General features: G+C 39.3%; 2 protein-coding genes across 2 annotated transcripts; one reads left to right on the top strand and one right to left on the bottom strand.

The window, feature by feature from the left end:
* The first annotated feature begins 404 nt into the window (after nucleotides 1-404).
* On the top strand, nucleotides 405-6,579 carry tac3a (tachykinin precursor 3a). Its single transcript, XM_036534440.1, has 7 exons — nucleotides 405-417; nucleotides 1,619-1,747; nucleotides 1,880-1,979; nucleotides 2,458-2,487; nucleotides 2,749-2,802; nucleotides 3,413-3,485; nucleotides 6,367-6,579. The coding sequence occupies exons 2-7, from the start codon at nucleotides 1,646-1,648 to the stop codon at nucleotides 6,383-6,385; spliced, it is 378 nt and encodes a 125-aa protein (XP_036390333.1). The 5' UTR covers nucleotides 405-417; nucleotides 1,619-1,645; the 3' UTR covers nucleotides 6,386-6,579.
* A 1,052-nt stretch (nucleotides 6,580-7,631) lies between these two features.
* Nucleotides 7,632-20,186, bottom strand: c1galt1a (core 1 synthase, glycoprotein-N-acetylgalactosamine 3-beta-galactosyltransferase, 1a). The gene is made up of 4 exons (XM_036533137.1): nucleotides 19,636-20,186; nucleotides 15,757-16,038; nucleotides 14,835-15,499; nucleotides 7,632-9,381 (listed from the first exon to the last, which is right to left on the bottom strand). Exons 2-4 carry the CDS (start codon nucleotides 15,974-15,976, stop codon nucleotides 9,064-9,066), a joined length of 1,203 nt encoding a protein of 400 aa, XP_036389030.1. The 5' UTR covers nucleotides 15,977-16,038; nucleotides 19,636-20,186; the 3' UTR covers nucleotides 7,632-9,063.
* Between the last annotated feature and the right edge of the window lie 278 nt (nucleotides 20,187-20,464).

Raw genomic sequence — 20,464 nt, 5'->3', positions numbered from 1 at the left:
AAAAATCTTGGGACCTTTAAACACAGATTCTGCAAAACATAAATCAATCGTTAATTTGTTTTATTAATCCTCAATATGAATTTCTCAGCACATCCTATCATTCGACTGCAATGTACGTGTATCAGAGCACCACTGATGTCAGATCTACGAAGAAACGCGCCCATCGGTGACATGAGAGGCAAAAATGATCCAAAAGCAGAAACCACACCTACGCTGACGTGTACGAGTGGATTTACGCAGACAGTCGGTTATCATTTAACAATCAATCGGCAAGAGAACTCTCACTGTAGTCAAATATTCGCAGCCTGCAGGACTTTGGCGCTCACCATTTATCAGCGCGCGCATATTCTCCGCTCCTTCGCTCTGCGTCTCCACTGCTTCACTGCTACTAGTAAGAGCCACAAGAAACACTCACAGGTAAAAGTGTTAATTTGTAGTGATAGTAATATTAGTAAAGTACTTGTTGTTACTGTTACTAATAGCGGCAATAACAGTGGTGATAGCAATGATGGTGTTAATGTTGATGGTTTTATAATTTTACATGTTATGGTCCGCTTACAAAATGCAAACGTGCGTAATTCTTCAGTGGTACCCAGACAATTTCAGGACGTTCACGCATGAAATAGGAGTGACACTCCTTTGAATCCGAGGCGGTTTGAAATTATCACCATTTGTCCCTTAGCCTCAGGGTCGTACCATTTCATGGCGCAAAGTGCTACCCATAAATTGGTCGCTAATATTGAATGGAATCATGACATTCCTTTATACATGACATTACTTTGTAAATGTTCTAAAGCGTGCAACAGCTGGTAGAATGCTATAGTTTTAAAATAATCTTAGCTGTTATATGTTTATATGAAATCACAAGTGTATTTCGTGGACATTTGGATTTGGATTATCAGAAAATCCGCTTCTGACTTTTTTGGTCGTGTCAGTCCAGACTCCAGCCCTTAATTTAAAGGTTATTCTTCATACAACACGAACTACTGAAATTACTCACATACGATACAGTGTCACAATATAAGCACTAGATCCACCAAATCGGTGACAATCTGGTTCTGTTAATTGCGTAATTCGGGGATCGTCTTTTACGCGCTCTTTAGATTTCATTAGCTGTAATGAAACGTGAAACGGGGACGTGAGACTTGATCAACGGTATGTTTTATATTGAATTAGCTGTTTTCGAAAGCCCAGTGATATTTGCCCGTGTTAGATAAATGACTGTATATATCATCATACCTAGACCAGAGCTCTGGAATGGAACGCAAAAGAATGGCGTGCCATTCCTGAAAGCAGAAATGCTAAATGACCAAGCGCCGTCCATTGCCACTGGTGATGCGTTTAATGAAGTGTTTTTGTGGATTATTTAATGAAAGAGGAACGAATGAAGATGATTATTGTATTTAATGGGAAGCAGAAGACCAGTGCTCCGGGAAAGAAAAACTATTTACTAGTGTTGTCAATAACTATTGGCTAGTGACTAACATATTTTCTTTGAACTGATTTTCATTAATTACTCTGTTGTTTCGTCATATGTGATACTTTTCTTCACTGTGTTATATAGCCTAACTTGTATGGCAAGACTGGGGACCGTAATTGTGGTTCTCTATCCGCGTAGTGTATTGAGGTGGCCGAAGAGGAGACAATGAGAAGCGGCTTGCTGTTGGCGATCCTGTCCCTTATGATGACTCTCCGATCATGTCAGTCCAGCTGCGAGGAGCAGGAGCCGCACAGATCGGAACTAAAGGTCGGTAACTACAGCGTGGTGGTTAGTGCTGAAGTATTAGTCAATGGATAAATAAATGTTAACATTTAACATATTGTGAGCGGAAGGTCACTGAAAAAACGGTATATCGTTCATAGCATGTCTCATTTACAGGATAGCCCGAGTTTTGGGAATTTCCCGCGTGGCTTTCTGAAGAGGTATAACGGCATAGATTACGACAGCTTCGTGGGCCTTATGGGCAGAAGAAGCACAGGTGAGAGACTGCGGAATATGTCTCCCTGGATTCGTGAGTAAAATCTGCAATTTATCAGAGTATTAGAATTTTCTAGACGATGGGACAGAATGATAATGTCTTTGAACGGCCATGCTGGGTAATGTTCATGCACTGAGCGTTAGCAACCTGATTGTCACCAGGTGTCAAAAACTGAGCGTTCCTGCAGGTATAACTGAACTGAAAACTGTGATCTAAAATCTGTGTTTTAATTGTAATTGCTATAAAACTACCAGAATCAATAGAGGGAATATATTAGCTCGCCCATATTTTTCGTCACCTCTTAAGTTATAGGTCAAAAATTTTCTTATGCGTTCCATTATTTAGGTGTTTGCATTTAAAACTACCTTTAGAAATGCTATATATATATATATATATATATATATATATATATATATATATATATATATACATACATACATACATATATTTATACATACATACATATATTTTTTTCCAGGCGCAAATGACCTACCACGTCCACATAAAAGTAAGATGCATTTCTATGTGACTTTTTTTGTTTGTTTGTTTGTTTGTTTTGCATTTTCTTCTGTTCTGTATTTGTATTTATTTTGAACACGTTGAATTGTCTTTAGACAGTTTCTCTGCAATTGATGGTATTTAGGAGAGTAACACTATGAACAAAAGTGTCCTAAAACGTTTCAATGGGAAGCGTTAATCTGTGTGTGAGAATTATTTGCACATACCCTGCTCTTGATCTGCCTGATCGCTGCTTCCTGATCTTTTGCAGGAGACATGCATGATTTCTTTGTGGGCTTAATGGGTCGGCGAAGTTCAGAATCTGGTAAGTGTGTGCAGAGTGAATCTAAGTGTGTCATGTGTTCTAGACAAAACCAATTTGCATCATCTACGTGAAGTCATAGAGAAAATACACTTGCCACATAAACAGCAATTGTTTAGTTTTAGGATGCCTAATTGAACATCAGAACGAGCTATATTCAATATATGTTGAATATATATTTCATTATATTCAATAAGTGAAGCTGCCGTATGGGCACTTCCTATCATTTACGTAATCACACAGTGGACTTGTTCTGACTCTATAATCCCTTGTTCTCATTGGCTGCACAGAAGTATATCTGGTCTGGCTTGCAAAGTTGTTTAAAATGGTAGTTTGCATTGTTGTTGAATGTCTACAGATGTACATGTTCCTAGATACCCTCTGAGAAGATCAAAAGTCCATTCCCTTACATTTTGCCCCCACAGCCCCACTGATTGTAAATGTCAGGATTTTTGGGCATGCATAGTAGTTACATTTGTCCATGTAAAAACTGGTTTGGAAACTTCAAGCCAAGTTATGCTGGCTGTAATTAGCATTTAGGTTTGACATTCACACATAACTGTCTGTAGGAGAGTCTGCTGCAAGAGCATTCATGCTGCATGTGTACTTGCAGGTAATGTTCGCCCTTGGAGAAAGGAGCATCCAGAGAGAACAGGAGGTATTTTCTTCAATAAGTGCAAATTGAGGTAAATCCTGCTTTATGCATCTGATAAGTTACATTATTTATCTGTACAAAGGGCATAGATAAGGTCTTGCATAAGTCACATTCTTCCTGTCTGATTAATTTTTACAGCTTGATATTTAAATTAAGCAAGGTCAGTACAATAATTAGTCTTACTGAGAAGTACAAGAGCAATGATGTGGAAATCAAACCTGCAACCTTTTTTCACACGAACAGTGTGTTGGATATTGCAGCCTGACCAATTATTCCTGGCCCTAAAACAATTGCTCCCAAGTCTCCCTTGTGAACAAAGATGTTGTTGGATATAAATGTCCTCATTCTAGTACATCCAAGTGCTTACAGAAAAACGTCTTCCCCTGTCTGTTTCCAGAGTCATACTGTGGGTGCTGATTTTTGCTGTAACTTCTTCAGATCAGTAATGGTTTGATCAAGCTTTCCAATATTGATCTGAATATTGATCTGGGTGAGACATCACATGACACTTATCTGCTTGATGACACCCTCAAACAGGAAAAAATGCAGAATTGTCGTCACAGCAGCATGTAGTTAAAAGTGAGATTTATTGGAGCTAATACCAATAACAGCTCCCTTAGGACCACCTTTGTGTACACAACTGGATAGTAATTGGATTTTACAGTTTTTTAGCTCTTTTCTGGCCCCAAAACCTCAGCAATCCCTTCTCCTCCTCTCCCTAGACCCTTATCACTCTCTGTAATGAATACACCCCAGGGATCCACTGAAAATGAAGGTGTTCTCACCAGCTTTGACATTTTTATCAATTATTCCTGGCCCCAAAAGTCAAAAATATGCTCCAATTTATTGTGTATGAATAAAATATACAAAGATGTTGGATAAAAGTAAATCACTTCATTGCATTATTTTCTTGACAGAAATCCTCATCACAGGCCATATTTACTTAAATTGTTGAAATTTCCTTATATAATCAATTTGCCTGTATACAACCAATTATTTATAGAAGCAATTTAGAATGGGTACTTGGCTTAAGAGTACAACTGTCCACTTGGGAACAGACATGGGAGAGTGAGGCTTCATTAACTCCAAAATGCATGGCGCTGTCATTTCTTGTCAGTGGCTCACTGATTTTACCCAATCATAGTATTTTTATTTATTTTTTTTTTGTCACGTTTTTGTTTATTTATTTATTTATTTTTGTGTGTGTGAACAGCAAAGTTTGTGATGGTTCAGAGAAGTCAGTGATTGATGCTGCAACATTGTTAGTTAGCTCTGCAGTCTCCTGAAACAGATTCTGGCTGCAGTAAAAGCTATGCACTTAAGTCACATGTAATTGCTGAATCCTGAATGTTGGAAGTGTAGACCAAAAGAGAACCAAAAAGAACTGACCAAATAATAATAAAAACACTTAATTTAAGTGAGATAAGTATGGCTGCTTTCAAATGTTAGAGAAACCATTTACAGATGACTTGCCACCTTCCACCCTGAATAAAACATGTAACTGCTTGTTAGTTTAGTGCTGTGGCCTAAAATAAAAAGAAACAAAAGCTATGTTAGGCTATAAAATATGCAATGAGTACGTAATCAGCCTACCAAATGGCTAAAACCACATAGTAGCTTCACTGCATTGGAAACTTTGTGTATCCCTTTAAGAGTGGAAATATTTAGAACCTGAGATTGTTGAATGTGAGGGAGGCCAATAGCAATGGCAGTAGTTGCTTAGCAAGTTTAGCTAGCTATGACAACAATCTAATTAGCCTCTTTCCGTTGAAGTTAGCTATCAGCTGCTTCTCCCATTTTAGGCTGACACTGTTGCCAAATCCTCTGAAACCCTTGTTCTAAAACTGACTATTCAACCGCTGAAAATGTAGAAGTGTAAAACCACCATTTAGCCTAATGGCTTAAAATACCATAGCTTAGACTATCGATTAGAGCAAAGTTATTGCCTGCCAGTGATTGGGGGCAATTACAACAGTATTTAGATTTAATTTCATTACAAAGAGCTTTTCTTTAATGTGTATCACACCAAAAGAACTTAAAGGCTATCTTCCCTAGGTCTAAATGAAAATCAGCTGAACCCAGTGAAACTGGCACACATTCTGAGAGGGTTAGTGAAGCACTAGGGAGTCAGGTATGACATACAAACAATTAAATCTGTGTATCAATCTGTACGTCTCCTCAGTACACAGCAATCATTTCCCATTTGTATGGGGTTGTCCACTGGTCATTAATGCTGCCCCATTCGGGCAATCTTTTACTTCTGTCAGCATAGCATTCCCATCCTTTACAATTTATTGCTATCAGTTCTTTCACTGTGCTTTGCTGTGGTTCAGACAGCTTTTAACAAATGTTTTTGTTGACACTTTTCATTATTCAAAGCATATTTTTTTTCATTGGCAGTCAACTGTCCCTCAGTGTTCCTGCACCCAAAAACAGGATCCAGTATACATTTTAGGACTGCCTAACATTCACTCACAGCTCATAAGGCAGTTGAAAGCAATCATCTCACTTGTGACAAGCTCAAATTCAATTTACTTTTTAATTTCTTCAACAATTACAGCAATTTTTCACTGACACCAAAAATAGTTTACTCAGGGATAAAGTGAGTGTGTATCAGGCATTACAATTATCAGCACATCTAATAGGAGTATAAAATAAACATTTTCTTGAAAACTAGTGATTATTTGAAAGTTAACCCCAGGAAAAATGTTTAGTTGGATGTACCAATCATGCATGAAGTCAATGGTGCTTATCAAACCAATTTAAGCCCACCAGCTGAATTCTTTCTCTGGGTTTTATTGCCTCATAGAACCACTCTGTGTGCCCTTTAAGCAGATGCTGATGATGGCTAGTGCGACTTTGCAATGTGCTTTACAATGATCTGCTGACTGATGTGTGTTATTATGTTTCAGGTTTCGTCGTGGTGTCTAGGCTGCTGCCATCGCCTCATGCTCAGCGGAAGATGTTAGCATCTTGCCTAGTGTGCTCCTTTTTGGTTCCAGATTTTAGATATCATTTTATGAATAAAAACAGCTTCTGTTTCTTCTGGGTAAAGGAAAATAGACTGCAGGCCTAAAACTGAAACTCTGTGGCAAACAAATATAAAGGGTGTCCAAGATCTGTATACATTTTGTATATAACAGGATTTATCTAAAGACATAGACACATCTCCACTAATATCAATCCAATTATTTTTTCTTCAAATATTCAACTAATGATGTTTTTTTGTAAATAAATATGTTATTTCATTCATTTTTGCAATTATTTACACATTAAGTAAAATAATCTTTAAAATTTTTTGTTGTTAGGTCACTGAAGTCTACTGCACATCAGCTACAAGTGAGGGAATTGTGGTGTTGACCTTTGACTTGGAAAACTGAATTACAGGAGCCATAAAAAAGCAATGTTTTTGCAGTATTGTTTTTAATAAATGGGTAATGAGACAAAATTATTTAATATTTAAATAGAATAAAATATAAATAATGCTGATTAAAAAACAAAATAACACGATTGAACAATTTTTCTCTCCTTTCTTCAGATATCAAACCCCTATCTGTACCAGTCACGTGCCACAGGTTTGTGCCATATTGCTTTCATAAAATAGATCCATAACTGGCTCAACTCTCTTTAGCTAGAGTCTACATAAAGTAAAAAGAGAGACCAAAATAAGTTGTATTGAAACCACTAATGAACCGCTAATGGACCCAGCCTGTTATGATACTTATAGTAACCTATAGCACTACAATACTTACAGTAACTCTTACAGTAAGTACTTCATAATAACTCTCCTTAACTTCTAAATGGCACCACTGAGTAGCCAGTGAACAGCTGGCTAACAAGCTGGCATTTGAGACATCTTTGCTAATTTCATATATTAGTACCATTACACAGTGGATTTTGGTAACTTAACTTAGTTTTTAATGATGTAGAACAGATCAGTTACAATATAAGTTCTGACTACGCAATGATATTAAAACAATGTAGGAAAATCCCCTTTACCTGTGGTATATCTGTGAATATCATCACAAATGGAACACAAACTGATAAAAAACAAGGGATCAGAACAATTTTATAAAATATTTTTTTTCATAGCACTGCTGAGGACTAATAGACAGAACAAGAGAAGCAAGTAAAAATTCCACTGACAACATTTTTGGAAAAAAAAAATGTAGTCACCTGGTTATTTTATTCTGAGGTTTGTCCACAGGGCCACAAAACATTTTGTCACTTTATGATTTTGAGAAATTCCAAATGATGTTATTTCATCTCGTGCCTAATTAACACAGTGTCATAAACTGGCAGTGCCAACGAAGATCAATCCTATTCTTTATTTTTTTAATAAAGAAAATTTGTAACTTACATACACACACCAACAAAAAAAAAATTTGGTATGACTGTAAAGTGAAGTACATCAGCAACAAAATGAACAATATTGCGTATCGTTTTCAGTAATTGTGTCTCTTCACAAAAATACAAAATGAGTACACAAGCTCACATAATGGAGGGACTGTAATGACGAGGTCACTAGTCTCCATTTTCCTCATTTGGACCAGCTCCTCAGTGCTTTAGTGTTCTTCGTACTGCCAAGTTGGCCAAATTAAGCACGCACACAGCTGGGGTCCCTCTGAGTGCTTCCACAGCTGTTGTAGACAAACAAAGAATCCCCCACCCCTTCCACAGGACCTGAATAAGGCATCTTTGCAAGAAGACTCAGCTGGTCTAGAAACAGCAGCCACCAGAATAGCATTCAATATCACAAGATTCTTTCCTTTTTTATACAAATTATTTCATGAACCTATACAAACCTATACAATATGAATAGACTCTTCAAGTGATTCAAATTCAGTGGTTCAGTTGCATTTTTGGTGACCTAAAATTCCCCCACTGCTTCAGGAAATGGCATAATTCTACCTCACACTAAACAAACAACGGACGTAAATTAGTATGTGAAGACTTATATGACACACACATAGTTAACACCAGTTAACCCAAATACACATGCTACTGTAACCCACCTCCTCTTCCTCCTCTTTAAAACCAAACAGTTTTGGTCTTACAAGTGGGAACTCTGAACCTAAACACATCCCAATAAAATTGACCCTTTTACAAGGACTGTGTAAAAAAAAAAAAAAAAAAAATTAAACCATTACCAAACATTACCACTTTTCTAACATGAGGGAACAATGTGCTTATTTAAATCATGGATGGAAAAATCAACTGCTTACTAAAATCAAAATCTCTGGGATGAACCAATGCAGGTCTTTATCAAATTCTCTGTACACAAGCACATGAGTGTAATCTATATTCTGTATCTTTATCAAGCATAAAAGAACACAATACCACAGAGACCAAACTTAATACTATCCAGCCATGCCCAAATATTTCAATTAGTTTTTTGTGGTGTCCACCTGTTACTTAAATGTTCAAGACAGCGTTTTTACAAGCTGTTAGACTGAAATTATTAACAGCATTGAAATAAAAGAAATTTATCATTGGGTCACACTACTGCAAGTGTGCAGGACTGCATTCTTACACCTATTTACATGTATGATCACACAGATTACAAATATCTGATCCAACACAAACACTTGCAGGTACTTGAAAGTCTACTATTTTTCCTGTGATGTTACAGTTCGGTTGTCTGAGGGATTCTTCTCTGAGGCAGGTGTGACTCTGTTCGCTTGCACCGTCTCTACCTTGGCTTGCTCCTCAGCCTGTGGGCCTGCCGCTCCCACACTATCCTTATTGCCAGCCTCTGCCTCCGTCTCTGTCTCGGACAGTTTATCCAAACCCCCGGGCAGAGGGGGCTGGTAACGGTGCCTGTAACCGTAGGCACGTAGGTGATATGTGTAGTACTCCAGTATGTACATCAGCTCAGGGTCCACGTAGTGGAAGGATATGGCCAGATCTGAGCAACACTGTGGTCCCTGGAAGAGAGGCAGAGAGAGTGAGTGATAGCAAGAAAGAGGGACAGAAAGAAAAAGACAAAGAAAGAGAGAGGCAGGGAGGGAGACAGAGAGAGAGGTGTTCAAAAAGAGGGAGCCTGAGAGGAAAGCTGGAGATCAACACAACAAAGTTGCAAAGATCTGATGAGGGGAAATTAAGGCAAACGGTGTGTCCTTTGAAAGGACATGAAACCAGTGATGAAAAAATAGCAGCAACATCATGGTAACAAGCCTTGTGTATGGCACATGCTTTGAAGCATTTCAGGAAAAACAAAGAGAGAGAGAGATTGGCTTTAAGACTGTGACTCTGATCTCCAGCAGATCCCCTGTACAAACTACCAGTGAAGAAGTGGACTTACAGTAGTTACAATCCATTAAGGTTTTCATCTATTTAACATTAGATTTCTGTTAGTAATTTAGCTTACTAGATGGGGGATTCTTTACAAAGATATACATACTTCAAGAGGCCATTTAAACTATTAGAAAACTTGATAAGAGGCTGACCTATATGGATTTTTCAAGGGTGATACTGCTATTTTAGATAGCAGGAAGGCTTATAAAAAGTACATCAGTTGATATGGACCTCATTTAATTGTAAAGGTTAAAATTTAAGTCTTGGTGATCATTGTGTTTAATATATTACATAGTAAATGCTGCCATTAACCATGCCCGTGCAGCGTACACTTCTAAAATTAGTTAATTAAGAGTACTGAAAAAATGGCGGAAAATGACGTTTTTATGCATTGGCTGGACACATAGGAAAAACATGAATTACACCAAATAATTGAACTTAAATTAACATCTTCGCCAACAATTTTATAAAATAAGCACAGTATACTTTAACTACAATGAAAAACAATACAGTAAATAAGTGCTCCACAGCTCGTTTACAAAATTGCAGTTAAAATTTGATATTAAAATTGAGGTAAGATTTGTCAGTCATGTTTACTGCCATGGGATTCTATGGCAGCCCATAGATCCATTCGTACGCTTTTTATGAAATTTGGCACACTAATAGAATTCTCTCTAAATTCTATCTGCCCAGTGCCGGCCAGAAGCAGATGGGCTCCCCCTCTGAGCCGGGTTCCGCTCAAGGTTTCTTCCTGTTATTAAGGAGCTTTTCCTTGCCACTGTTGCTGTAGGCTTGCTCTCAGGGGGTCTCAGGCCTGGGAACAATGTTTATTTGCAATATTGCATTCTTCTATTGTCTTTTGTTAATTAATCATACTGTAAATTCTGTTGAGATTATATTCCATGATTGTTTTTATTTTTGTTTTATTTTTAACTTATGTAATTCAGATCTCTCTTGAAAATGAGATCTTTATCTCAACGGGATTTACCTGAATAAATAAAGGTTAATATACAATATATAATATATAATAGAGGACAGTCCCAGCTGTCCACTCACCAATTTTGGAGTCAGCAAATCAAGCCCTCTACCTCCATCATCAGGTCAAAGTTCAGCTAACATTTTTGGCCATAACTCCTGACCCTGTTGGAATTTCCTTTTTTCCTAGATTCCTTAGGTCAAGCCGAGTCCAATGCACCCATTGCCATCAAAGTCCGCCATATTGGATTCTCCGCCATTTTGAATGTTTAAGAAAACTGTTTTTTTCGCTACTCCTCCTACAAATTCTGTCCAATCTTTACCAAATTTGGTACATGCCATCTTGAGACCATCGCTCACAAAAGTTATCCAAATATTTTAGATATTCCAAAGCGTTTGCCCGTAGCATGCAAATGAGTTTGACACCAAAGACACCAAACAGGAAGTGAGGTCATATCTCAGCAATGCTTTTGTTTCTTAACACCAAACTTGGTATATGGACTTCCTACACAGCCCTGAGAGGGTCCAAGTTTTGTGTCATTTCACCCCTAGGTGGCGCTATAACTAAAACAATTGAATTTCTGCTCATAACTTTTGATGTCTTTAGCTTGGAATTGTGATTCTACTTTTTTCTTTTGATTCCGTGGGTCATGTCAAGTTGAACAGATGTAAAATTTTCATTTCCACCATATTTGGTTGTCCGCCATTTTGAATCTTAATGAAAACAGTCTTTTCGCTACTCCTCCCACAAATTTTCTCCAATCTTCACGAATTTCAGAGTCAGAGCATATTGAGAGCATGCCACACAAAAGTGATCCATGATTTTTTGTTTATGGAAAGCATTCGCTAGTAATGCACTGCCAAAGTCAACAGCAAAGACGCCAAACAGGTAGTGAGGCCATATCTACGCAATGCTTTTGTGTACTGACATCAAATTTGGTGCCTGTGTTTGCGACTATGCCCTGAGGGTGCCCAAGTGTTTTAGTGTCATTTGACCACTAGGTGGCTCTATAACGCATATTGCATTTAACTTATATTTTAACATACAGTATCTTTTGCATTGCATGGCCTAAAATCACAATTCTTTCTTCTTCTGATTCCTTCAGTCATGCCAAGTTCAGCATACATAATGGTTTCAATGTCTGCTATAATGGATTGTCTGCCATTTTGAATTTTTAATGAAAACAATCAATCTGCTGCTACTCCCACTAATGTTCTATGTTGACTATGCCTGATAAAAGTAATCCATGGATTTTTGATTATTGAAAGCTTTTGCCCATAATGTGTTCATGAACAGAAAGTGAGGCCATATCTCATCAATACTTTTGTGTACTGACACCAAACTTGGTGGCCGTGCTTGAAACTACACCCTGAGGATTTCCAATGAGTTTTGTGTCATTTAACCATGGCCCTCATTGTGCTTGGCCGCTGTGTCGCTGCTTGCAGCTATATTCTTATTTTTTTATCTTATCTGAGTGCTGCCATCCTCATGTAGCTTTTGGCTCGGTCTGCGGCCTTGTCTAGACGTATCCGGATATTTTTGAAAACTCACTTTTTTTGAAAAGGATAACGTCCACAGTACACTTTTTTTTTAAATCTCTCCACACAAGAAAGAGAAAACAATTCTAAAATGCCCAGACCTCTGCACTGAGCATACACATAACATTTAGCAAGTGCATCATGTCATTGTAACCTTCTGGTCGACTGATCAAATCAATCAAGAGGATTGACACTGAGGAGAAGCGGTTTGAGAGTCTGGTGTTGAAAACTAGTGAGCAACTGCAACTGTCAACAAATAATGTTATGGAGGAAAACATTCAATGTATGATAAACATGGGTATAGACAGGGGTTACTTATAATAATGCATGACAAAAATCACGCAAAATGCTTTTAAATGTGTGTAGTAACTATTTCTTTAGTTTTAAGTTAATCAACCAAATATTTTGCATTTTTATATGGTGTTTGAAATGCACGCCATGAATAAACAGGTACAATTAGCCTTGGCGATGGCCTAGAACTCAATCGATGGATTTTTGTCTTTTGAAACGATAAAACAGTAGAAATGATGTTTGCGCACCAAATGATTGTGTGACTGTTTAGGTTAGGTGCATTTGTTAATACAGATATTTTCTTTTTCTGTTACATGCTACATTTGAAATTGCCAGCAGCTGCTGAGTATAAGAAGTTTAAGGAATTAAAAACTGAGTAATTTATAGAGCCTATTTTAAAATAGACCAAGTGCCCCCAATTCTGCTAAATTAAATTCTTTGCTGATTATTGTGAACGAGGCACAAACAAGTCTGCGATGGTTAGCTTTTTGGTGTAATAGTTCTTTAGTCAAAATAGGGGGTGGCCTAGCTTTTTTTTGGACAAAATTCAAGCCTTAATTAGCCTATTTACAATAACACAAAAATAATTGTAGGCTTTAATAAAACAAGAAACAACAAAGCCAATAAACAGTTTCTCCTGTCTTTGTTGGTTCTTTTTTCAATGCTTTTAGGCCTATAGTGGTAGTGATAGTAGCGACAGTGGTAGCGATAGTACCACTATATCGCATATTAAGGGACAAGTAACGTCAAATGAATGAATAATTAAACACAGGGGGGTTTGGTTGCAAATACCGTGGTAAGGAAATTTATATACTGCTGCAGCCCTAGGTGGAGGTGAAGTTTTCTGGGGTAGCTACCTACTGTAGCTAACTAGCAAGTTAAGAAAACACGGTGGGGATGAGAGAGCATTTGGTAGCTATCTGCAGTCACGGCTGTTTGCAGGCAAATCGCTTGAGAGTGCCAAGAATCTCTTGATGCCATTATTAATGATCACCGACACAAGATTAACATATTGAATGGCAAATGAAATACATTTAGATGTATAAGTGGGGTGAACATACCTTCTCAATACAGTGACCTCTAGAGCTGTGTTAGACAATGGTTACAAGATCCAAGTTGTCTTGAACAGCAAGAAGAAGCATGATAATGCCACAAGAGAGTGCTGGGAGTACCTCTTAAAAAAGATACACATCGGCAATATTAGGCCCCTTACCTGACAGTACCACAATGGTGAAAAATTATATCAACCGATAAAACAGTCAACCTCTAGTTGATAAATACTTTGCTACCTATCAATCAAGTACGCTTTTCTTAAAATAGCTAGGACGCAGATAGTGAAGTATGAACGTACATGCTAATTGCTTTCTAATGGTAAAAACCGTTTTTAACCCCTTGATGGACACATTGTGGTTTTGGGTCCAAGAGCATACTAAAGAATTCATGCCAATGTATAATATACATCAGCAAAGCAAAAGTCACAACAAGCAGGGTGATCACATAGCAAGAAAAGTATTATGTCGCAACAGAGAAGAGACAACACCATTTTTCAGAAAACAGGATGCAATAATTCACCCCTTGGTGATGAAGGCATAGAATTCTGAGGTTAAACAACAGTACAGAGGAGTATCATGCCCTGTCAGTCCTGCTGAGCCAGTAGAAACACAAGGGAAATGCTGGAAAAGCAAAGTGAGAAAATGCCTTACATGTTAATGACTCAAACTGGTGTTTCACAACCCTGATCTCTCACACTGTGTATGATGTCTTTCAAGCCAGCTGAGCTCTCAATTAATTAGATTTGATTGAGTTGTTAAAGGAGTGCTGATCTTTATGTGACTAAACTTGAATATCTGCTGTGGTTTTCCACAGATATGGATTGCTGCAAATATGCCTGCTCTAACAGAAGTATAGGTATGAGAGATGTTTCTGTTAATTATTTATATTCATTTGTGTCCAAATTTGTTCAAGGGGCAGATATTCATAGAATAAACATTTTTTTTACGTTAATATTTCATTAATTCAAATAAAGAGCAGTGTTCAGTCAACAGTTCAATCAAACTTAAGGAAAAGCCCAGCTGTAATGAGATACAGGAGACACTGACTCCAACTGTCTGTTACTGACAGATCTTACAAAAGGTTTACAGTTGAGCGCACACACAAAATGCTCACGATCTCAAAAACTAAGCAAAGCACTCAAACCAAATGCCTTTCCACAAACACAAGCCAGAACCAGAACCCATAAAAACTGTGGGAAACCTTCCCCCCCTTCCCTCTGACTTGCCTCCACAATGGGGTAGTAACAGTAGTTCCAGTACCAGAAGCTCTTGGAGAACTTTCCTGTGAGGTGGTGCTCAGGCACAAAGGGGTGGAAGGTCTCGCGGTGCAGTGTGTCTCGCGAGTCCCCCGCCAGGACACCCATCTTCTCCATGCACTGCCCCAGTGCAAGGTCCTCCACGGATGTCGTGTGGGTGCACACCTTAGTGCGGAAGCCCTCCACGAACCTCCTCAGCGCCTCCTTGCTGAGGACATAGCCCGCACCCCCGCTCATGTAGCCCTGCTTGGCATACGGCTTGAAGCGCTTGCCAAAGTAGACGGGCTCCTCAGGCGTGTGGTTGGCCAGCATCCACCGCAGGTTGTCCACCACCACGAAGGTGTCGTCGTCTGCCTTGAGGAACCAGTCAGCCTCATCACCATGGTGTTCCAGGGCATAGTGGAAGGCACGGATGGTCTTCCAGTACAACTGGTCACGGCCCTCGCCGGTGCCCAGCCCCACGGCAGGGAAGTCTCGGTCTTCCACAGAGCTCATGAACACCACCACGTTGCAGTGCCGACTCCAGGTGGCCTTCACATGACTTGCTTTCTTCTGCAGGTTGCTGGGGCCCGTCATCACCCAGCATAAGATTCGCACCTTCTTATAGAGCTCATCCGCCACATGGCTGTCCTCACCTGAGGGGGGACCAAATCCTTCACCATTGGCATACTGTCCTCCAGTTCAAGTTATACAGGGCATGCCTTCAGACATTCATATTATTACTACTAATTATGCACAGTTATTAGGCTCTCATTCTTTCGCATTCCTTAGCTTCTTTAGCTTGATAACTAAATTGTTAACTAACAAACATTCAATTTCAGATCCAAGAATTCAATTAGTGATCTCAGTTGCAAATTCAAATAACTGAGCCAGGCTTTACAGGCTGGTTTACCTGTAAGGTGGGGGTGGTTCAGGTTGATGAGCGCCGACCCCTCCACCTTCCAGTTCTTGCCGTCCACATCCTGTCCTGACGCCACACCACTGCTCCCGCCATCAGCCGGCAGGGCAAAGCTCCTCTCAAACCAAACCTGCCGTAGGAAGAAATAGAGCGTGCACGTGCCCACCAGGAAGCCCAGGAAGAAGGCGCACCTGGAGCTCAGGCCTTTCATCATGTGCCACCCCCCCCCCTTGCCGTGTCACCGGGAACTTGACCGTCTGGACCTTCACAGCATGACTGCAACAGGAAAACAAGGGGCAAGCAGCATGGATTGCAGCCAATGAATCGGTGTACTCACCAGCACACTTCAAAACTCTGACCCAAAGTGGAAAATCCTGTATTCTGTCACTAGAATTCAGTAACACAACTCCCTGGAACACCTACTCATGTCTGACCATGCTCCAGTATCTACATATGACATTACACATTTGCATGGTATACACCCCTTTACAAAAGCTTTCACTAATTTTCAGCAAAAGATCTGTATGACCAAATAGCAAGCTTGATTTACAAGTAACTGAAAATAATAAAAGACGTACAGGATTCATTACAGAGGAGGAAATGCAGACACACAGAAAATTATATGGTTGAGTCAGCATCATGAGAGCAGTTACTGGTGTGTAATTTATCAAGTCAAATAAGGATGTCCTGTTCTGGGTGCTGAGGACTGTAATCACATCTCTTGGAAACCAGGATTACAGTACTCACAGGGACTGTCATGGGGTACTGATCACAAACTTACATATGTTTACACTTTGCAACATGTCACACTGGATGTGCTCTTTCTAAGAAAAAGCTTTACTAGTTGTAGCAGGGTGTAAAATAAACTATTGATAATTCAGCATACAGAGGTTTTATTAGCTTGCACTGTAAAAGAAACGCCATAAAACACCATATACACTCTTGCTACAAAAGACCAAAATGGCTACATTAAGAGACTACTGACTTTAGGTCATTCAATGCCAAGTCTACAAGGCTGGCAGCCAACACTCTCAAGGATGTCAATAAAACCAGAAGTGTCTTCAACAATGGAAAGACCCGTCTCAAAAATGTTAGCAACATTAAGCATTCACTCCACATGAAACAGTAAAGTGTGGGACTGAAGCTAGAATAAACCCAGCCAGCTAACACCATGTGTGGAGACCTTATGGACTCCAGATATTTTTTTCTGGCAAGGCCAAATCATTACATGTCAACCAAGTCACAGCTTATGTTACGTCTAGTGAAGATTTCTGTCCAGTCACAACTAGAAGGTTACATTTTATTTATTTTTTTAAAAAAACTATTATTTATGAAGCCACCAGGTGATTTTTTTTTTAGCAAAGTATGAAACAGATGAGCTACAAATCTCATATGCTAGGCTTTGAGCAGCCCACAAGAAGGTTTTGCAGCTAACCTTCTTAAATAATGTACAGTGATTCCATTTTATTCTATTCGGATGTGTTGAACAACCACAGGCATTGAAAGCTTTCAAGTGCTTTTTCAAGGAAAATCACACCTGCACGTCTCAGTTGGGCAAACACTAAGACATACACCTGTGGACATTTAAGGCACTGAGCAATAATTTAGATCAATATTCAGTTTAGATAGTACCACATGTCTCCAACATGAAGCTCTAACGTTTCTGCTGATTGCCACGTTAACCACAGAAAAATGTAATTTACTAACATTTACTGAATACATTGTCCTTTCCAGGTGAAAAGAACATTGATGAAACATCAACAGTTGTTTCAAAACCATTTTTGTTCCTTAAAAGTCTGCTCACCCAACAGAAGTCTTGTATAGAACTCTGCAGACCGAGAATCGACTGCCCTCCCTCAGCACGCAACAGGTGCAGTCAATGTGTAAGGTTTATTGAAGAGAGGGAGGCACAGGTAGCTTAAAGTTCCCTGCCAAAGTTAAACCAGCATCTCACCTGTCAACCTACATAAATGAATGGCAAAAGAAACTGTCACACTTCTCTGCATGAAATGTCCACACATTAACAGCTATATTAAAGAGGTTCTAAGAACAAACAGCAGCGGAAGAGGGGGAAAAAAAAGCTTAAAGAGTCTAGACATTAACAGTTCCACATCCATTAGTCTCATCTCTTTGGAAATGGGAAGGCTGTGTAAATGCATAACTGAACATTTCTTGTTTTAACAAACAACTTAAAAACTATGTAATCCAATGACTTCTGGCAGAGGAAATGTTGGTTATCTTAAGACATATTCTGTTCTTATCCAAACTGACACCATGCCAGCCATCTCGTTATCACAGAGCCAACAAGAGCAATACAGCAATTTCAAGCGTTTCTATCAAAGCAAGAACAGACACGCGGTTAGAACGAAACACATCACGTGTTTACACTGTGCGAAGAGACCTAAAAGCCACTAATGCATGAGACATGAATCTCACAGACTGTTTTTTTCAACTATGAATGAACATGCAGAGTTTACAGAGATGATACAACGAGTCGGATGGACAATTCAAGCCCGACAAACAGCTTTGTCGCCTATTCTTGAAATGGAAATACAGTTCTGCTGTCTTGAATGACCGCTAAATCCAGGAGGTATTTATATCAGGGCCCAGGGACAAGGCATCTGTTGCCACTCGTGACTCTAAACGCATTCGCGTGTCCAGCTAAATAGTGCCATTAGACTCATTACACTGTCGTGCATTTTACAATGCACATTACATGACATTACATTCTTCTTTAAAGCTGGGAATCTTCCTAGTTTACAAAAGGGGAAACACCACTGCACGCGTGTAAAGAAGGCTGTCGGTTTCAAACGGAAGCTGTAAATGTCTTGTGATTCAGGGCACACATATCACAACCGAAAATAAGAGCACAGGTGCTCTGTTTGGAAATGGCTCGCAGCGCTGCTTCCTGCAACCACAAAGTATTCCAAAATAACGTTAAGTTAAAATTAAAGTTAACATATCCCCCACCAAATAGAAAGGTTGACACGTGAAAGAACACTCCTCAAAATAACTTGTAACTTTTTTAACTGTTTTGCGGACAGAAATTGTTTTTTTTTAATTACAGTTATGAAATGTTCCGCCGTGACTTCAGTCACAGAGGCTAAATTGCACACTATCCTTTATGTTTAAACAAACGAACAGTTGCTTTTACACTGTCGTTCTAAATAATTACTTGGACATTTTTTTGTTTGTTAAAAGTAATAACTATATTTATTCTCGTCATCATATGTTCTTATGTTCTTATTTAAAAAGTGACAGGACAATACAATAAGATCACAGTTTTATTACAATAAAACAAGATAACGACAAGACGAAACTTTGTTACACTGTAAATTTAGCCAGACAGCACCATACTTGGACTAGCTAGCTGGCGACTTGCAAGCTAGGTAACTAAAACTCACTGAGATGAGGTGGATGAATGCTTGAGGAGTTATCGTAACAGAAAGGGATGTAATTAACGTAAGGTTAGGTAATTTAGCGGGACTCGCAAAGTTCTAACCACTGTTCGGATGCTGGCGTTATCAAATCTGGAGTTGCACTCTATTGAACGTTAGGCCTACATGAAATCAGTTTCACTGTAAGATATTACATTAGCGATGTTCTTACTAACAGATCTCTGTAGTAGCTTCTGGCTTGTAAAGTTAGATAGCTAGACAAGCTAGCGCTACCGGCCATATTCAAAGTCCAAACTGGTCATGCGATGTGCAGCTAGACAGCTTAGTTATGGGTAAATACAGCTACAGCTACCTATGTCAGTCTGCATTACATATCGTTACAGGTGAACAAAGTGAGTGCAATAGGTTGTCAGAAGTGTAAATTAATCCAACAGATCAGATATCCTAACGTAACTTGCTAAGGTCTCCTACTTACCGTAGAGTATCCGACGTATTTCGCCAATGTCCCTAGAATCAAAATCTGTCGACTTCCGTCCAGCTACCCGAGAGCTATCTGTAACTTACTGTGGCATGCGTCACTAGCCGTGCTGTTTCAGCGCACATCAAGTCCTGCTCTGTGCATGTCTCAACATGCAAACTCCCGGCACATCACAAGCTTTAAATAAGATGATATCAGCTGTGTGGCTGCCGGCAGGTTAACATTTCGTTAAACCGGACGTATAACACGCAAAGCTGGCTACCTAGTTAGCTAACTTAGCTAGCAAACAAGCGACCGACGGTACAAAATATGTAGCATCGACTAAACTGGCTTGATACGCTACGTGCGAAGACGTCTCTGTAAAACAGGATCGCCAGATCGACGTGCTTAGTGTTATGCACGATATGGCGACCTATCATCTAGTTAGCTATTCAGTATCTCTTAAGAGTGATTTCGTCAACGTTACCTAGGTGAACTTCCGCCGCTATGCAAACTAGCAAAAGTGATTAGTTGTACTCACAACCACAACACATGCCACCATCACAGTATAACCTCCCCACCAAATGGATTTGATTGGGTGTTTTTTTTCGTCAGCGGTAAAATCCCGCCTTTATGTATGTGTAAGGGTTGGATTGGTCTGTGGCGTTCGGCGGGCACGTGATTCGAATAGTTGTATGGGTGCGCCGCGTAAGGTTACTCACTTATTCCATCTGTGGGTGATCGTCCTCTGTCGGCGTAAAATAGACGTGGCAATGACGTGAAGCGCGTTGAGAGGGGTTCCAGAAAGTCATAGGTTAGTTGTAAGTGGGGGTACTTATCTTGTAGG

This window comes from Megalops cyprinoides, chromosome 7 (genome assembly GCF_013368585.1).
Source record: "Megalops cyprinoides isolate fMegCyp1 chromosome 7, fMegCyp1.pri, whole genome shotgun sequence".
NCBI classification, from domain to species: domain Eukaryota; kingdom Metazoa; phylum Chordata; class Actinopteri; order Elopiformes; family Megalopidae; genus Megalops; species Megalops cyprinoides.
This window is presented reverse-complemented; position numbering and strand designations above follow the sequence as displayed.